Source organism: Jaculus jaculus, chromosome 7, assembly GCF_020740685.1.
Source record: "Jaculus jaculus isolate mJacJac1 chromosome 7, mJacJac1.mat.Y.cur, whole genome shotgun sequence".
Lineage (NCBI taxonomy): Eukaryota > Metazoa > Chordata > Mammalia > Rodentia > Dipodidae > Jaculus > Jaculus jaculus.
Genome location: NC_059108.1, coordinates 19,502,491 through 19,518,050, shown reverse-complemented (window position 1 = coordinate 19,518,050; position 15,560 = coordinate 19,502,491). Strand labels below are relative to the sequence as shown.

Sequence of the window (15,560 nt, the reverse complement as noted above, 5' to 3'; positions counted from 1 at the left end):
ACTGACAGTGCCTGGCTGGTGACATCTGGCTAAGGGGATGTAATGGAAATCCTATTTTTCTTTTCTTTTCTTTTTCTTTGGAATAGAGAAAGGTTTTACTCTGGTTTACAGCTTAAGAAAGGACACAGTTTGTCATGGCTGTGAGGCTTTGGCAGCAAGAGCGTGAAGCAGCTGGTCTTATGGTGTCCACAGTCAAGAAGGAGACAGGAAATGAGATCAAACTCACTTCCACGAGCAAGGCTTCACCTCCTAGTGGTCCAGCAACCTGCCTAAACACTGCCACCAGTCAGAAACCAAGCGCTCAAACACACAAACCTATGGGGTCACTTTACATTCAAACTACAACACAGTGGTACAGCAAGATCAAAGGCTAGTTCTATTTTTAGTTTTTTGAGGGACATTCATACTGATTTATATAAGGGCTATACAGGTTAAGATCCCTATGAAAAATGTATGAGTTCTGGGGCCCTATTGTATGTGGTTGAACTTCTCTATGAATTTGCATCTATTGTTTGAAGGTAGCCAAGATGAATCATGTGCAAACATATCCAGTAAAACCTTCCTGGCAGCATCACAGACTAAGCTGTGAGCATCTTTAGCATTTATGCAGCTGGACAAGGCCTTGGGTAAGATGCAAAGCCATGATTCTGGCCATAAACTACTGAAACTGGGATGAGAGTCAAATGGACCAGAGACGAAGCTTGTCTTTGAGCTGTAACTAATCACTGAGGTCTCTCTAGCACACATCTTTAGATGTGTGTTTCACTGAAGAAAGAGGAATGAATAGTGATCAGTACAAAAGCTGACTCCATACAAGGTTTAGAAGCCAGCTCCAGGACTTAGTAAGGAAAATTCCAGGTTCTCTGGAAGGTTATTGTGCCTTATAATTAATTGAGGAATTTGTCAGCAATTGTCCTGTTCTTCTGACCAGGATCATGCAGATATAGAGTGGAAATTTGCTCGAACCAAGCTCTGGATGAGCTATTTTGAAGAAGGAGGTACTCTGCCTACCCCATTCAACGTCATCCCAAGCCCAAAGTCCCTCTGGTATCTGATCAAGTGGTTATGGACACACCTGTGCAAGAAAAAGATGAGAAGAAAGCCAGAAAGCTTTGGAACCATAGGGGTAAGAACACAACATGTCTTTCTTCTTTGTGTCATGTAGTTGACTGGCACTTTACTGAATAAGGGTTTACCATTTGCTCTTTTGTTCTTATTTTGTTTTCCATGGACTTTAATTACACATTTCTCATGTCCAAGGCACCCAGGGTAGCTAGGACTTTACAAACTTCTCTTCTGAATGGACGTCACTGCCACCTTAGTAGCAGCCACTTACTTCAAAGAGCCTCCAACTACTGCTAATTAAGCCTTGGGTATACAGCTCTCTTGTAGCATACTGAATTTTAGCTCTTCACACAATTCCAGCAACAGAGCACGCATGTGTGGCAGAGCTAACTCATGGGTCTTTATCCACCTGGACTGTAGGGCCCATAGGGGAGGATAGATATCTTGGTTAAGTCATATCCCTGGTGCCTTCCATTGGATCATGTACAGCACACAAACACCACTGACGGGATTGAAGGGATATGATGTCTTAAGTATGCTGTGACAACTGTCACCTGCGACTTGAGTATGTGTTCAAATGTTCAAGTTCCTCCACTCTCAATTTTATTAAATGCCAAAAAATACATTATAAAACATTGATGACTGTTGCCATCTTTTTCATATACTTGATGATTATCTTTTTAACCTTTCTTTTTGTCAAAGATATATTTGAAAAAAAAATTCCAGCAGAAAATATAGTCTTGGTTTCTGTTTCAACCAAACCTTTGACCTAGAAGAAGTCATTGTCCAGGCTTTTCCTACTTTGTTTTCTAATTTCCAATATTCTCATAACAATCACTGGGAATAAATGCACTAATATCCATTAGTCACTTTGACTTTTTCAGAGAAATTTCTTTGGAGGTATTTTCAAATATATTTTTTTATATTTGAAAGTGGCTTGAGTAATATTATATATTTAATCAAAATATTAGTTTGTTTAATTTCACCTGTGACTATTGAACACGTGTCAAGCACTTCTTCCTTTCTTCAACCCCACACTCACCAGGCATTGTAACTAACTTTACATGGGGCTGTCTCCCGCTGAGTGGGGCATGGTGTTTGCTCTCATCCTAGTAACCATTCTAGTTCTAAAGTTCAATTGACGAGATTGCAAATAGAGATGGTCAGGAGAGGAAAGCACATTCATTAATATACACTATTATTTCTGTTCTTGGAGAACTGTAGTCTGAAAATACATTATCATGTTACCTGATTATGAAAACTTAATACTAGTATATGAACTTTATCTCTGACATTAGGAAGGAGTGGGTTATTACTTTCCAAATGTTGATTTGTCTGCTGAACTTGTTGAGATTCAAATTATCAAAACAGGTTGCAGACTACGTGCATTGACAGAATAACCCTCCTGCACCAAGTGAGCAGTTACTGCTTGGGCTCCATGTGCCAGTAAGGGAGCGAGAGCCTGAAGAACGAAAGGTACAAACGCATGGGAGACGGAGCAAGTTGCATTATAATGGACATCATGTAACTGTATTATAGGGCGCATCATGAAACACACTGAACATTGTAATATAGTCATATGTGAGCTGTGGTGAGACAATGTGAGAAATCATTGATGCTGTGCTCCAGAGAGGTGCAGAAAGGTTTCTGGGGTACCAAACTCCAGCTTAGTCCCTTCTGGATCAAAGCGCTAACTGCACTGTACATTATTCTAAAGTTCCTACAATTTTAATAGATATTTGAAGTAAAGCACTAATGATTAATGTTACTTTCACCTGCCATTCTTTACATTTTATTATGATTTTAAAGAAGAAAAGCCAATTCACCAAAGAAACTGGTCTGTCATGTTTCTCTTTTAGGCAACAGCAGAGAGAATATTGAATTGTAAGTGCCCTTAAAAGTTTTTTTGAAAATATCATGCTTCCCCCTAATGCTATACCGTATTCACCTAGAAGGTCCACAAAGAGTGGACTGACTTCCAAGTCTCTCCTAAGATCCTCAGTACTGACTACACATTAGAATTGTATTGCCATCTGTATTAGTCAGCCCCACACTGCTGATGAATCTGCAAACCAGATATAGTTTATAGGAGGAAGGGATTTGTTTGAAGCTTACAGATCCAGGGGGAGTTCCACAATGGCAGAAGAAGCCAGTCCCCCGTACACAGAGCTATGCAGAGAGAAAAACCAGCAGCAGCACCATAAGCAAGCATTCTCTGGGAACTCCCATGACACACCCTACCCTAGAAGGAATCTGCCTGCTAGGGTCAGGAGCTGCAAACTCATTTTTAATAACACCTGCATCTACTAGGTGACTTAGATTCAAAGTACACACCATCTCTCTTAGATGCAAGGAATGTCTTGAAGTTCAATTAGACTAACATCTAGGTACCTGAACCCTGCCTAACTTTTAAGATCAGACACGATTGGGCACTTTCACAATGGTATGGCCATAGACTCCATTGCATTTTCCATTAGAAGAACAATTCCAGTTTTTCAGAGGAAGACAGTAAATGATGTATGTCACTGAGTTTTCTAAATATTACTCTTCCCAAACACCATTTTTTGATGTCTCTATTTTTAAATTTAAATCTTCTCCAGTCTAATACACAGCAAGTTAATTTGAAATTAATTGACCACAACCCCATTTCTTTTTCCTTTACAACATACATTTTACTAACCTTTGACAGTAGAGTTTTTGATGTTTTGTGAATTTATGCCAAGCCCGATAAATATTCTGTGTCATTTCTCCCTCCCCCAACTTCTTTTTATCCTCAGGCCTCCTGTATCCTGCAGGCTAGGGCCTTGATTGGGAACCGCTACAGTCAAATTCAATAATGTCTGAATTTACTCTTTCTGTGGGCTACATTTCCAGAATGAGGACATAACATTTTGGTTTTTATAGTCGGAGTTGTATTATTTTTTTATGTATGTGTTATTTCTATGGGAATAAATAATGCTTTGTTTGTAAAGAAGCTCACTTTAACACAACAAAAATATCAGTTTAGATACAAGTATCTGGAAACTTAGATCAAAAAGAAAATGATGTTGCCATGAATTCATTCATATTTGGTTATCTTCATGATTGGCTATGGTATTAGTTATACAAAGGTGACACTGAAAGGCTAATGACAATTACTTTGCTAAGCCAAAGTATGCCTTGATGTAGATCCTTACACTCTAAAAGAAGCATAATTTAATTTCACCATTTTCTGGTTTTGCAAGGAAGGGTCTAACTCTATCCCAGACTGACTTGGAACTCAAGTCAAGTCAAGTTAGTGTGGCCTTGAAGTCACAGTGATCCTTCTACCTCTGCCTCCCGAGTTCTGGGATTAAAAATGTATCACCACGCCCTAATTTCACCATATTCTTTACAGAAGAACCTTAAACATAACTTGTTTACTTTTCCCATTTCCCAGGACCCCTTAGGAACATGTGGTGCAAGTTGGGAAAAAAGGGGTGGGCTAAATCTTCTGTTTCCCAAAGTACTGGTCTTCTTATTGGCCTGTTTCCTTAGAAAGTCTGATGAGAACAAAATGCCTTCCATGTTGTATATATATCTTTCTTTTATTGTTTCCTCAAAAGCTTTTAGAAAGCCTATCATGGTACTGTTAGGGTCCAATGTCCTAAAGCCCTGGTTTCCAGAAGCTGGATTCCATCTTGTTCTGCCTGCAGCTTATTTACATTCATGCCTATTGTGGTACTGTTAGAGTCCAAAGTCCTGAAGCCCTGCTTTCCAGAAGCTGAATTCCATCTTGTTCTGACTGCAGCTTACTTACATCCATGCTGTGCTACTGAAACAGAAAATTGGAATTCAACTAGAGATCATTACATTTTTTAAAGCACCCTCTCTGACCTTCCCACTTGTGGCTCACTTAATGATTCTTGTCACTTAGCCGCGGTGCGCATGTTACACATCTGGTCCTTCAGTGCCCATTCCCTGAAAGCCTAAACCATAGCTCTGCAAGGGTGCCACCTGGGTCATTCTCCAGGAGCCCATTACTGCTGATCTGATCTTGCAATTCCTGCTTCCTTTCAATACTGACACAATAGCACTGAAAACTCATCAACTCGGTCTTTTTAACCTTAGACTTCCTGTAATGAATGATTAAGATTTTCTGTAAATTAATCTTTCACTTGACTCTTTTATGCAAGATAACATAAATGAGGTAGAAATGTCCTATTGAACATGACATTTCTGATAGAAAATGAACTCATTATTGAGAGATGGCTTTTCTCTGGACAATCATGAAAATCCCACTGAAGTGGCAGTTACAGAGAGTACAATAATCAAATTAGAAACAAGTTCTGACCTGTGATTTTTTTTTACCTTATTTATTTAATGTATTTATTTATTCATTTCTTTTTTTCTTGATGCCTTTCCTTGTAGGAAAGCACAGGCCCACAAAGTTTAGTATATACTAGAAAAATCTATATCTCTTCCATCTTGGAACGTTAATAAAAAAAAAATCCTATTAAAAAATGCATCTGGATCTATCTCAGCTTTGTAAAATAAAGACCAAACTTTGTGCTTGTTGCTGAAAAGGTTCAGATGCATTTAATTAATGTACAAAGAATCTAATTCAATACTCACTCCAATGTGTTTAATTAACATGAAACATTTTTAATGCCATGGGCCAGGTTTCTAAATGGAATGCTTAATAGGTCAACATTCTGAACTAGAAAAATACTCTCTTGGAAAATAATTTTAATTTAATAGTTTTAACGATGATGATATTTTCCACTTTCTCATATTCTTGTTAGTACATAGTAAGAAAGACAAGAGATACGTTATGGAGTCACTAGGCCTGATCCATCCATCCCTAGGATGCAGGTAGAATATTCATTCCTAGTCAGTTGCCACAGAAATCTGCTTAGTTAAGTCAGTCAGTACAAGCGAGTCAGAGTGCGTACTTCACTTTCCCACTGCCTACCATTTGCAAAAGGAAAATGCTGACCATGCGGGCCTCTGCCTCCATTTTTAGTGTTAACTTGTCAAAATTTTCATGACTCTTGGTAGGCCTAAATGCAATGTGTACAGATGAGAGAGTAGTTGTCTATAATAACTCTAGGACCCCTGCTTACTTCTGTAAGCTTTGCTGGCAGGATATTTTCATTACATATGTTTTTCCATATGGAGATGTATAAGAATTACCTGCTTGATATTTTTAATATTCCACTAATAAATATTGATTTGACAAGATGGTATTCAAGCATTTGCATCATTAATTTCATATGCTTGGAAAGCATGTTTGTAAAGAGCGCTGCATGTTAGAGTGTTGCAGGAAGTGTGTTTATATAGAATACATAGATCATTTGTAACAGAGGCAGACTGTAGTTTTTGAAGAAAGGATCCCATCTTGCAAGGACCCCTTGCTGTTTATGTTTAAAGGAAAAGAAACAGCAGGTTGCATCCTTAAAAGGATTCACTGAGCAGAGCAAAGACTAAAAAGCATAATTCATGGACTGGAAATCATTGAAAGAAAAAAAAAAAAAAACAGAGTGGAAATGACACTGATCATTGGCTGTAGGGAATCGGCTATGTGCAGAGAGCCTGACATGCCAGAGAGGACCTGGAGAGAACTGGAGCTAAGAAGCCAGCAGATGTCACAACCACCTCCCCAGAGCCCTTTCTCCTATCTGCAGACCTGACACTTCTGCTGAAACCCGACTTCCCCGCAGCAGCAGAGGCTTCCACTCATTTGTCTTCTTCCTTACCTGTAGATCCGCGCTCCCTATGCCATCGCCCCACCTGAACAAATCAAGGGCAACCTGCAAGCTGTGGGCTATGCTAATGTGACATAGAGCTACACCCCCAGCCCCTGTCTAGAATGCCACCCTCCTAAGGATCATTTCTCACACAAACCAGCAACTTCTGAGATTATTTACAAAGGAAAGTGCCAACTTCATGCATACTTTCCCAAAAGATTGTTTCTAGACACATCTTTGTTCATGGGGTCCATTTTTCCTATCATATACAACTGGTAATCAGTCTAATTTAAAAGGAAATAAAGAGTTTGAGATGCAACTCTCAATACTGAAGTAGCATGAAAGGAATCAAATTAACCCACCTAAATAGGTACTTTTTAATGACATTGCCACTTGTTACATATTATAAACATATATTGGTCCATTCTTCAGTGTTTGGTCTTTTCCGGTGATATTTATGATATAATTCCTTCCCTGAAGATAATAAAGCATGCTCAAACTCAGCTGACTATTACCCAATAGAAAAGTTACAAGTATATCAAGCACATTGATGCATACTGTATTATATAATATTTAATGTTATCACCAATCATTAATTGTCAAAAATACTGTCTATTCCAAAATGTGTGCATTAAGAGTTGAATTGTTCCCTCTCCCTATCTCTCCCTCTCTCTCAAATAAACAAATCCTAACCTTAGTACTTGAGAATGTTGTACTCATAATTAGTTAAGCTGAGGTCATACTAGAATACGGTTTTTGTAGGAACATGGCTATGTAGAGACACAGCATTACCAGGAGAGCACTGAGTGAGGATCTTCCCACAGAGTAAGGGAATGCAATCGCCAGTCAAGGACCACAGTAGCCATGACCAAACATTAGTAAGCTCATTTCCTCCCTGGCGCTGCTGCCCGATGCCTGGCATAGAAGTTAAATCTTGTTCTCATGTCATGAGACTAGTCAAAAACTCAGGTGTCAATAACCATGGAATTACTAACGTCTTGATAACGTGTCCCTATAACCGGTCTTGCACAAGCCCTGGCAAGTTTGCTCACCTGATTCCAATCTTCTCACGCAACTGTCTCTCATGTATCAAAATCCTGTGACTCTTCAAGTCCAAACAGTAGCTTCTTTCCTCAGTAAAATGTAACCTCCTCCTCCTGCTCTGTCCGCACATAACACAGTTCCCATGTGCTTAGTGTTCGATTTCCATCTTCTGTGGCCCTTCATGTATGCCATCACCTTACAGACTACAATACATTAGTGTGTCTTTTACTTAAGTGTGCTTTATTCATCTTAGGTTCTTGCAGACCACTGAAAGAATGTATATGTGAGCATTTCTCATATCTTAAATTGGCTGTAAAAGCTAGAAGCCGCTATATAGTAACAAAAGAAAGTTCACAGAGGAGCAGCAGATATGCAATGTCATGCAGAAATGTTCACTGAAATTTTGAACTCCCATAAGAGACAAGTGGTACTGAGTATGTATTAATCTATACATGGTCAGTAGAACCATCCTCTCTCTTACGTTACATTTAAATGCAAACTTCCGACTCCTCTCTTTATCCAAAGCTAAAGGCATACAATGAAATGCTCTTCGCATGCATAAAGTAACATGAAAATCCCACAAAGAAGAAACATTACATTATAGCTAAACTCCTTTACTTCCTCAGAAGTAATTCTGAGATGGGCCAGCTTATGCAGCTTTCTACCTCAAGAATATTTTAAGATATGGAAATTGCATTATTAATTGGAAAATGATAAAATGGAAGGATTATGGAAACTAGCAGAAGAGACAGAGGTCTTACATAAGATCTCTAGTCTCATTTAATACTCAAAATTAGCATGCCTTCATTTTCACCTGGAAAGCATAAAAAGGTTGAGTCATTTTTTATTTATTTATTTATTTATTTGAGAGCAACACAGAGAGAGAAAAAGAGGCAGAGAGAGAGAGAGGATGGGCATGCCAGGGCCTCCAGCCACTGCAAATGAACTCCAGACGCGTGCGCCCCCTTGTGCATCTGGTTAGGTTCAGTCAATTTTAAATGCAGAAATAAGCCTTAAGTCCATGTTCTCAATATTATACCAAACTCCCTCCAAAAGGTGGAATGTAGGAAAAGGCAGGCAGACTGATAATAGGGAATAAAACAATGCCCATACTACAGTGGGAATGAGAGAAAGGGAACTAGAAAGATGAAGAGTGCAAAGTTTTATGTCTATCATTTGGTAAGTGGATTGCATTGTTTTATTTTACTTTCAGCATTCAGGAGATGATTAACTTATTCATTCCTATTTCCTAGTCAGGACACTGAACTTCAGTTGGCTGATATAATATCTTAAAAATATAAATACTTTTTTATATCATTACCACAGAGATGCAGAAAATAAACAGCTGCTAAGAAGTAATTAAGCAATTAATTCCATAAGCTTAGCCTATAGAAAGTAATCTCTGAAAATTACATAGAAGATTTTTTTTCCATTTTATGCCCTTTTTATGTAAAACTCTTCAGTTTTTAAAAATTTCCCGAGAATAATAAATTATGGTTTACACTATGATCTTTGATCCTTTTCATATATGATTTAAGATTTTAAGTATGAATATTTCTATGGAAAGAAAGACTGTGCCATTTTAGTACTAAAATATATCATAATCATTTTTTACTTACTACTGATAGCTCTCTGGTTCTGTCAGTTTTAGTTTTGTGCTAAAGAAATCTAAAGCTTACACATGACTTAAACTTGTATAGAATTTTTAAAGTATTTTAAAGCAGAATAGTGCGATCAAATTTTAGTATTTTTGTTCAAGTAACTCCACAAAGATGAGGAAGGTCTGTTTCTTTCAAGAAGTGCTTTTGGTCTTCGATTTGAGCTGAACTGTATCTTAGCAGGAGGCAAACATCCCCATCTGGTGGCCCAGACATAAAATATTCTAATTTTTTTATTGTTTCTAATCTCCTATTTTTTAAACTAATGCCTTAATCATATTGAAAATGTGTTTCACATGCAAAAATGAACATTTAAAATAATTAGTGGCTTTAAGAATCAAACCATTGCCTCATCTTATTCTACGAGTCACCTTGGATCTTGAAACACAAATCACTTCTTATGGACAGTAGAATAGCATTGCTCTGTATATCTGTCAAGAGATGTATTATTTGATTCTCTTTAAAACCTCTTTTCACAGGGAAACATGCACAACTCTTAAAAATTCTATTTTATCATCCTGTGATTAAGTATTTAGTAAGAAACAAGATCAAAAGCCTCATTTGTAACCAAGACATATTATACCATTTTCTTCTCAAAATATACCAAATTAATTATTTTATTATAGAAGTGGTGTTATTCTAGATTGATTTTGGATTTAAGAGCCAATACTGCTGTTTATTTGAAATGCAAACATGAGAGTATGATAGAAAGATTTTCCTAATGTTTTTAGATACTTTTGAAGCAGAAAATATAAAATGCCTCATTTGTTATTCAACTCACTTCATAATGAACTTTCCCTATCATTAACCATCTTTTCCCCATTGTGTACTACAAAATTGCTATCTTTTTTTTTTTTTTTTTTTAATTGTAGCTGACAGTGTGAGTGGAGTCTACAGGTGTGGCTCAGGGGTATTGATTGGGCTTGCCTGGCATGCTCATTGAAGGCCCTGGGTTCCATTTCCACTCCTCAAAAAAAAAAAAAAAAAAAAAAAAAAAGGTAGCTGCAACTCACATCCACTTAAAAAAATGATAAGCTTAACTAACATTATGTATTTTTTTTATTTTATTACATCCACTCGTTTGACTAGAACAAGTATCTCTTCTTAAAGGATACGTGATTGGAATTATTGTTGGACATTCACTGCCCACTAAGATCTCTGATTGCACTTTTCAACCTTCATTAACTGCTAGATTCTTCCATGTTGATATTGTGAAATGATTTTGTCCTCGTTGGATATTGTACTGCTATTGCCTATCTCTACCTCGGCCTTATTTCCAGGGACTGTGTGTGTGGGTAGACTATGATAGGGTAATTCTCTGCCATCCTGCAAGCAATACCAGAACCTCATTCCTACCAGTGTTAATATATTGTATGTTAAGGGCTCTACAGGGTGTATGTGTGGTTCTGGTTCATTCATGTAACATTGGCATTAATGTGGCACATCTTTGGGACTATTGCCCATGTGTCTAAGTAAAACACCTACCTTGAAGAGTAAAGGAGAAAAAGAACATTCTTGTTTTTTTTTTTTAAAGAATAATAACATAGCAATATAACCAGAAAGGAAATGTCCCTTTCCTTTTCAGAGACGGGCTGCTGACAATTTACGACGACATCACCAGTATCAAGTAAGTATTCCTTGTATTATGTCTTAGATTTGCATTAGAATAAAACAGAACACTGGATAAGGACAGAAAGCCCATTCCTGCATTGAATACTGTTGTTCCGAATTGTCTCAGGAAGTGATGAGGAACCTGGTGAAGCGGTACGTGGCAGCCATGATCAGAGATGCAAAGACTGAGGAAGGCTTGACTGAAGAGAACTTTAAGGTAACTGCTTCCTCCTCATCATGAGAGGCAGGCTCTGCAGAATTGGGAGCTGCATCAGCTCTCTGTTCCAGCAGGCTTGTGTGCCTTGTCTTCTGTGTTTATTTATTTAAGTTTTAATTAAAGTTCCATTGAATGTCACAAAAAAGCAGAGGAAAGAAAGAGGGCTAGAGAGATGACTTAGCAGGTAAGGCACTTGCCTGCGAAGCCTAAGAACGCATGCTTGGATCTCCAGGTCTCTTGTAACCAGATGCACAGCGATGATGCAAGCGCAATGCTGCACATGCGCAGAAGGGGGCACACATCTGGAGTTCGTTCACAGGGGCTAAAGGCCTTGGTGTGCCCATTCTCTCTTTCTCTCCCCTTCTCTCTCTCTCTCTCTAAGATAAAAATAAAAAACAAACAAAAAAGAAAGAGCAGCAAGTTGGGAAATTTCTTCACAAAATAAGTTGTTTTGAAATGAGATCAGCTTAACCCAAAATGTCAAAGGACTTACTTGGTGGCAAGGAAAATCCCAGTGCCTAGTGGCTCTCTGACTCACTAATCCCAGCCACGCTCTGCTGAGGGATCTTAGTGTTTGATATTTCAGTCGGATTTCTAAATCTGGAACATTTAATAAGGAACATGCCAGCAACAGAAGTCTTCTTGGTCTTCTGCACCGTTGTGGTGTCACAGATGTAAGGTTTAGTTTATTTGTAATTTCCTTAGTCTTTGTACTTGAGTTGCTATCTTCAAATATCTGTCAGACAAAAGAAAAAGTAGAATATATAGTAAATCTGGATGTAAATTGATTTTCTAATTCTGAAAGACCATTTAGAGATTTTTGGAAGAATGCTTTAAAGCTCTTATAGATAAAACCAAATTAAATGGAAAATATTTGAGAGCTTTATAGAAATAGCAGCTATTTTGATAGAGGAGGAATAAAAGATGTGCATCCAATTGTGTAAGAAGGTAGGTGAATTACAAAACTTGTAACAAAAATTGTAAACTAAGTTCAAAAAAAAAAAAAACCCACATTATTTTACAACCTTAAATCCAAGTCACAAAGATGGAAAATTCACTTTGCCCCCAAAGGCAAGTTGGAGGGAGCAGCCGTTAAGAAGGCTGCCTTTACATAGTCAAGACGGAGAATGGCTACCCAAATGGACGTCTAGAACTCTAGGGAAAGCGAGGTGTGAAGCAGGGCCTGGATACAGCCATGCAGGGGCTGGGGCAAGGCCGTGGCCAAGGTGCTAAATAACTGAACGTCTCTCAGAAGGGCACGATCTAGTTTTTTTTTTTAATTTATTTTATTTAGTTTTAGTTTTTTGAGATAGGGTCTCATTCTAGGCCAGGCTGACCTGGAATTCACTCTGTAGTCTCAGGGTGGCCTCAAACTCACAGCGATCCTCCTACCTCTGCCTCCCGAGTGCTGGGATTAAAGGTGTGCACCACCATACCCGGCTGCTTTATTTGATTTTGATTATCTTTTGGGATATAAAAAAGAAATATGTCAACACTCCAAACAACATATCCCTGATGGTGTAGAGGCCATGACAGCAGATGATGCTTTGCAGAGGCAAGAGAAGCTACAGTCCCAAAGAAATGGACAGCTCACTTAGTTACATGGTGCTGGGAAGGATGATGACTCCTGTTTCTTGTCCATCACAGGCTGAAAGTTTTCTTATCTGCATTACTGACTTTTCTCATTGTGATGACAAAACCCTGAAGAAAAGGGAGTTAGAAAAGGAAAAGATATAGATATAGATATAGATATAGATATAGATATAGATATAGATAGATATATAGATATATTATTTGGGCACTTGGTCTCAGAGCGGTCAGCTTACCAGGGCCGAGGGCAGGCTGGAGCACGCAGCTCACAGCGTGGCATTTAGTAGCACAACAAAGAAAGTACAGGAAAAGGACCAAAGCAAGAGAGATGACCCCCTCACCCCCACCAAAGGCATGCTCTTAAAAACCCACCTTACCTACTTAGGTCTCGCCTCCTACTTTCCACCACCTCTGAATAATGCCTTCATACCATGGGTCCCTTATGAGATCCATCCGTTCATTAACTGTCTGGCTGTACCTCAGTTCAGTCAGGAAATGACCAGGCCTCAAAAATGACACTAAGCCCTAGAGAGAGACCTGGTGGTTCGAAACAACATCAGAGTAGAACAGATCCCTAATCCCCAAGAGCAGTGGGAATATGACAGATATATATGAAATTATGTGGCCATGCTTCCTTAAGTCACAACCTAATGTGTCACTTTAAATTTCATCCAGGAGCTAAAGCAAGACATTTCTAGTTTCCGCTTCGAAGTTCTGGGTTTACTCCGCGGAAGCAAGCTCTCTACAATCCAGGCAGCCAATGCCACGAACTCCGCCGACTCCGACAAGAGTGATAGCGAAGGTAATAGCAAGGACAAGAAAAAGAATCTCAGCCTTTTTGATTTAACCACCCTGATTCACCCGAGGTCAGCAGCAATTGCCTCCGAGAGACATAACATAAGCAATGGCTCCGCCCTGGTGGTGCAGGAGCCACCCAGGGAGAAGCAGAGGAAAGTGAATTTTGTGGCTGATATCAAAAACTTCGGGTTGTTTCATAGACGATCGAAACAAAACACTGCTGAGCAAAATGCAAACCAAATCTTCTCTGTTTCAGAAGAAGTTGCTCGTCAACAGGCGGCAGGACCACTTGAGAGAAATATCCAACTGGAATCCAGAGGATTAGCCACACGGGGTGACCTGGGCATCCCTGGTCTCAGTGAACAGTGTGTGTTAGTAGACCATAGAGAAAGGAACACGGACTCCTTGGGTTTCCAGGTAGGCAAGAGAGTGTCCTCGTTCGAGTCAGACAAGGTGGTGGTGGAGGACACTGTCCCCATGATTCCAAAGGAGAAGTACTCTAAGGACGAGGGTTCCAGCATAGACTATGACTCCAGCCTCAACGACAGCCATGAAGATTATGTGACCACCAGATTGTGATGCTTGAAGAAGGGGACGTTTACTGTACCTATATATAATATATATACATATATAAATATATATACATATCTATATATATATTTGCCATTGTGTTCAGGGTGGGGAAAATGTTTAAAAAAATTGAATTAGCAAATGCTAGCTTACACATTCTAGCATTTACCAACTGTGGCATATTAGCCTGTAATATGTTTAAAACAAAGCAAAAGCCAACAAGAACCCTTCTGTTTTGTAGCCTGCTTTTGCTTCCACGGTTTATTTTACAATTGTTTTTGTTAATGAATAAATGCACCTTGTATTCTTGAACTGTTGCAATAACCTACGGAAAATTTTTAGCAATCTTTTTCAATTAAAACAAATGCAATTTATTCCATGTGGTTAGTTGGCTCTTATAATAGATATTTTTATATGCAAAAGTGTATATTGAAATATTAGACTCTAGACATTTTTTCATATGTGGGGGGATCTCTAGAGGTGATTGCTCACTGAGAACTTTCATTCAGGCCTACAGTTTGACTTTAATAAACAATTATTACCAAACATTTCTTAAGAATATGTAAATAAATATAGGACATACTTAAAGCAAGTAAACGTTCTTCTCACTGGGTCTTGTTCCAACCATTTACGAAAACAAAAATCAGGTGCAGTTTGTAGATTTTTAGGCTATTCTTTCCATAAGAGAAATGTTTGTCTTAATAAATTTTGATGACTGGTGATTTTTAATGGCATGTTGTCCTAATAAAGCTCACATCTCCATTTAAAAAAAAATAAAACAAAACTACTTTAGGTTCAACTGTTTATCAGTACAAAAATGAGCCTTTGTGAATAGCTGAGTGTCAAAAATATTCCCACAGTACTCAGTAAAAAGACAATAATGAGTTCAAATTGCCTGGCACTTAAGCAAAGTAACTGGGTTGCACACTCCTAATAGCCAGATGAAAACGAACTTGCGCCGTTCACTTTCAACATGTGCTAAGTTGAATTCTAATAAGCTCAACGACACAATATTGTTGTTAACTTAAAAGTAAAAAAGACTAGTGGTTTCTGTTTTCTTTCCTTGTGTGAATGGTAGATATTTCTCTAAAATTAAAATTTTGAAAAAAAATCATTAATTTTCTCAATAAATAGAGTATACACATTTCCTTATGGGGGCAGTTCAATTCCTTGTTTCTTCTGTTGCTTTCCAGGTGGCATAGCTGATATTACATTCATTCACTGAGCTCTTCCAAGGAAAGAATTCACACATAATATAAAAATGGTATTGATAACTTCTTAAGGTTTAAATTTTATTTC

The 15,560-nt window shown here is 38.2% G+C and overlaps 1 protein-coding gene across 5 annotated transcripts in view; it reads left to right on the top strand.

Moving 5' to 3' along the window:
• Trpc4 (transient receptor potential cation channel subfamily C member 4) overlaps positions 1-14,990 on the top strand; it is a 200,386-nt gene extending 185,396 nt beyond the window's left edge. For 4 of the 5 annotated variants that reach the window (XM_045155285.1, XM_004660024.2, XM_045155286.1 and 1 more), the window contains 4 exons: positions 932-1,126; positions 11,061-11,102; positions 11,214-11,303; positions 13,569-14,990. In XM_045155285.1, coding sequence (XP_045011220.1) covers positions 932-1,126; positions 11,061-11,102; positions 11,214-11,303; positions 13,569-14,270 — 1,029 coding nt within the window. In that variant the 3' untranslated portion in view covers positions 14,271-14,990. The remainder of the gene's footprint in view (positions 1-931; positions 1,127-11,060; positions 11,103-11,213; positions 11,304-13,568) is intronic. The other variant, XM_004660026.2, reaches the window with a different exon arrangement.
• Positions 14,991-15,560: the final 570 nt, after the last annotated feature.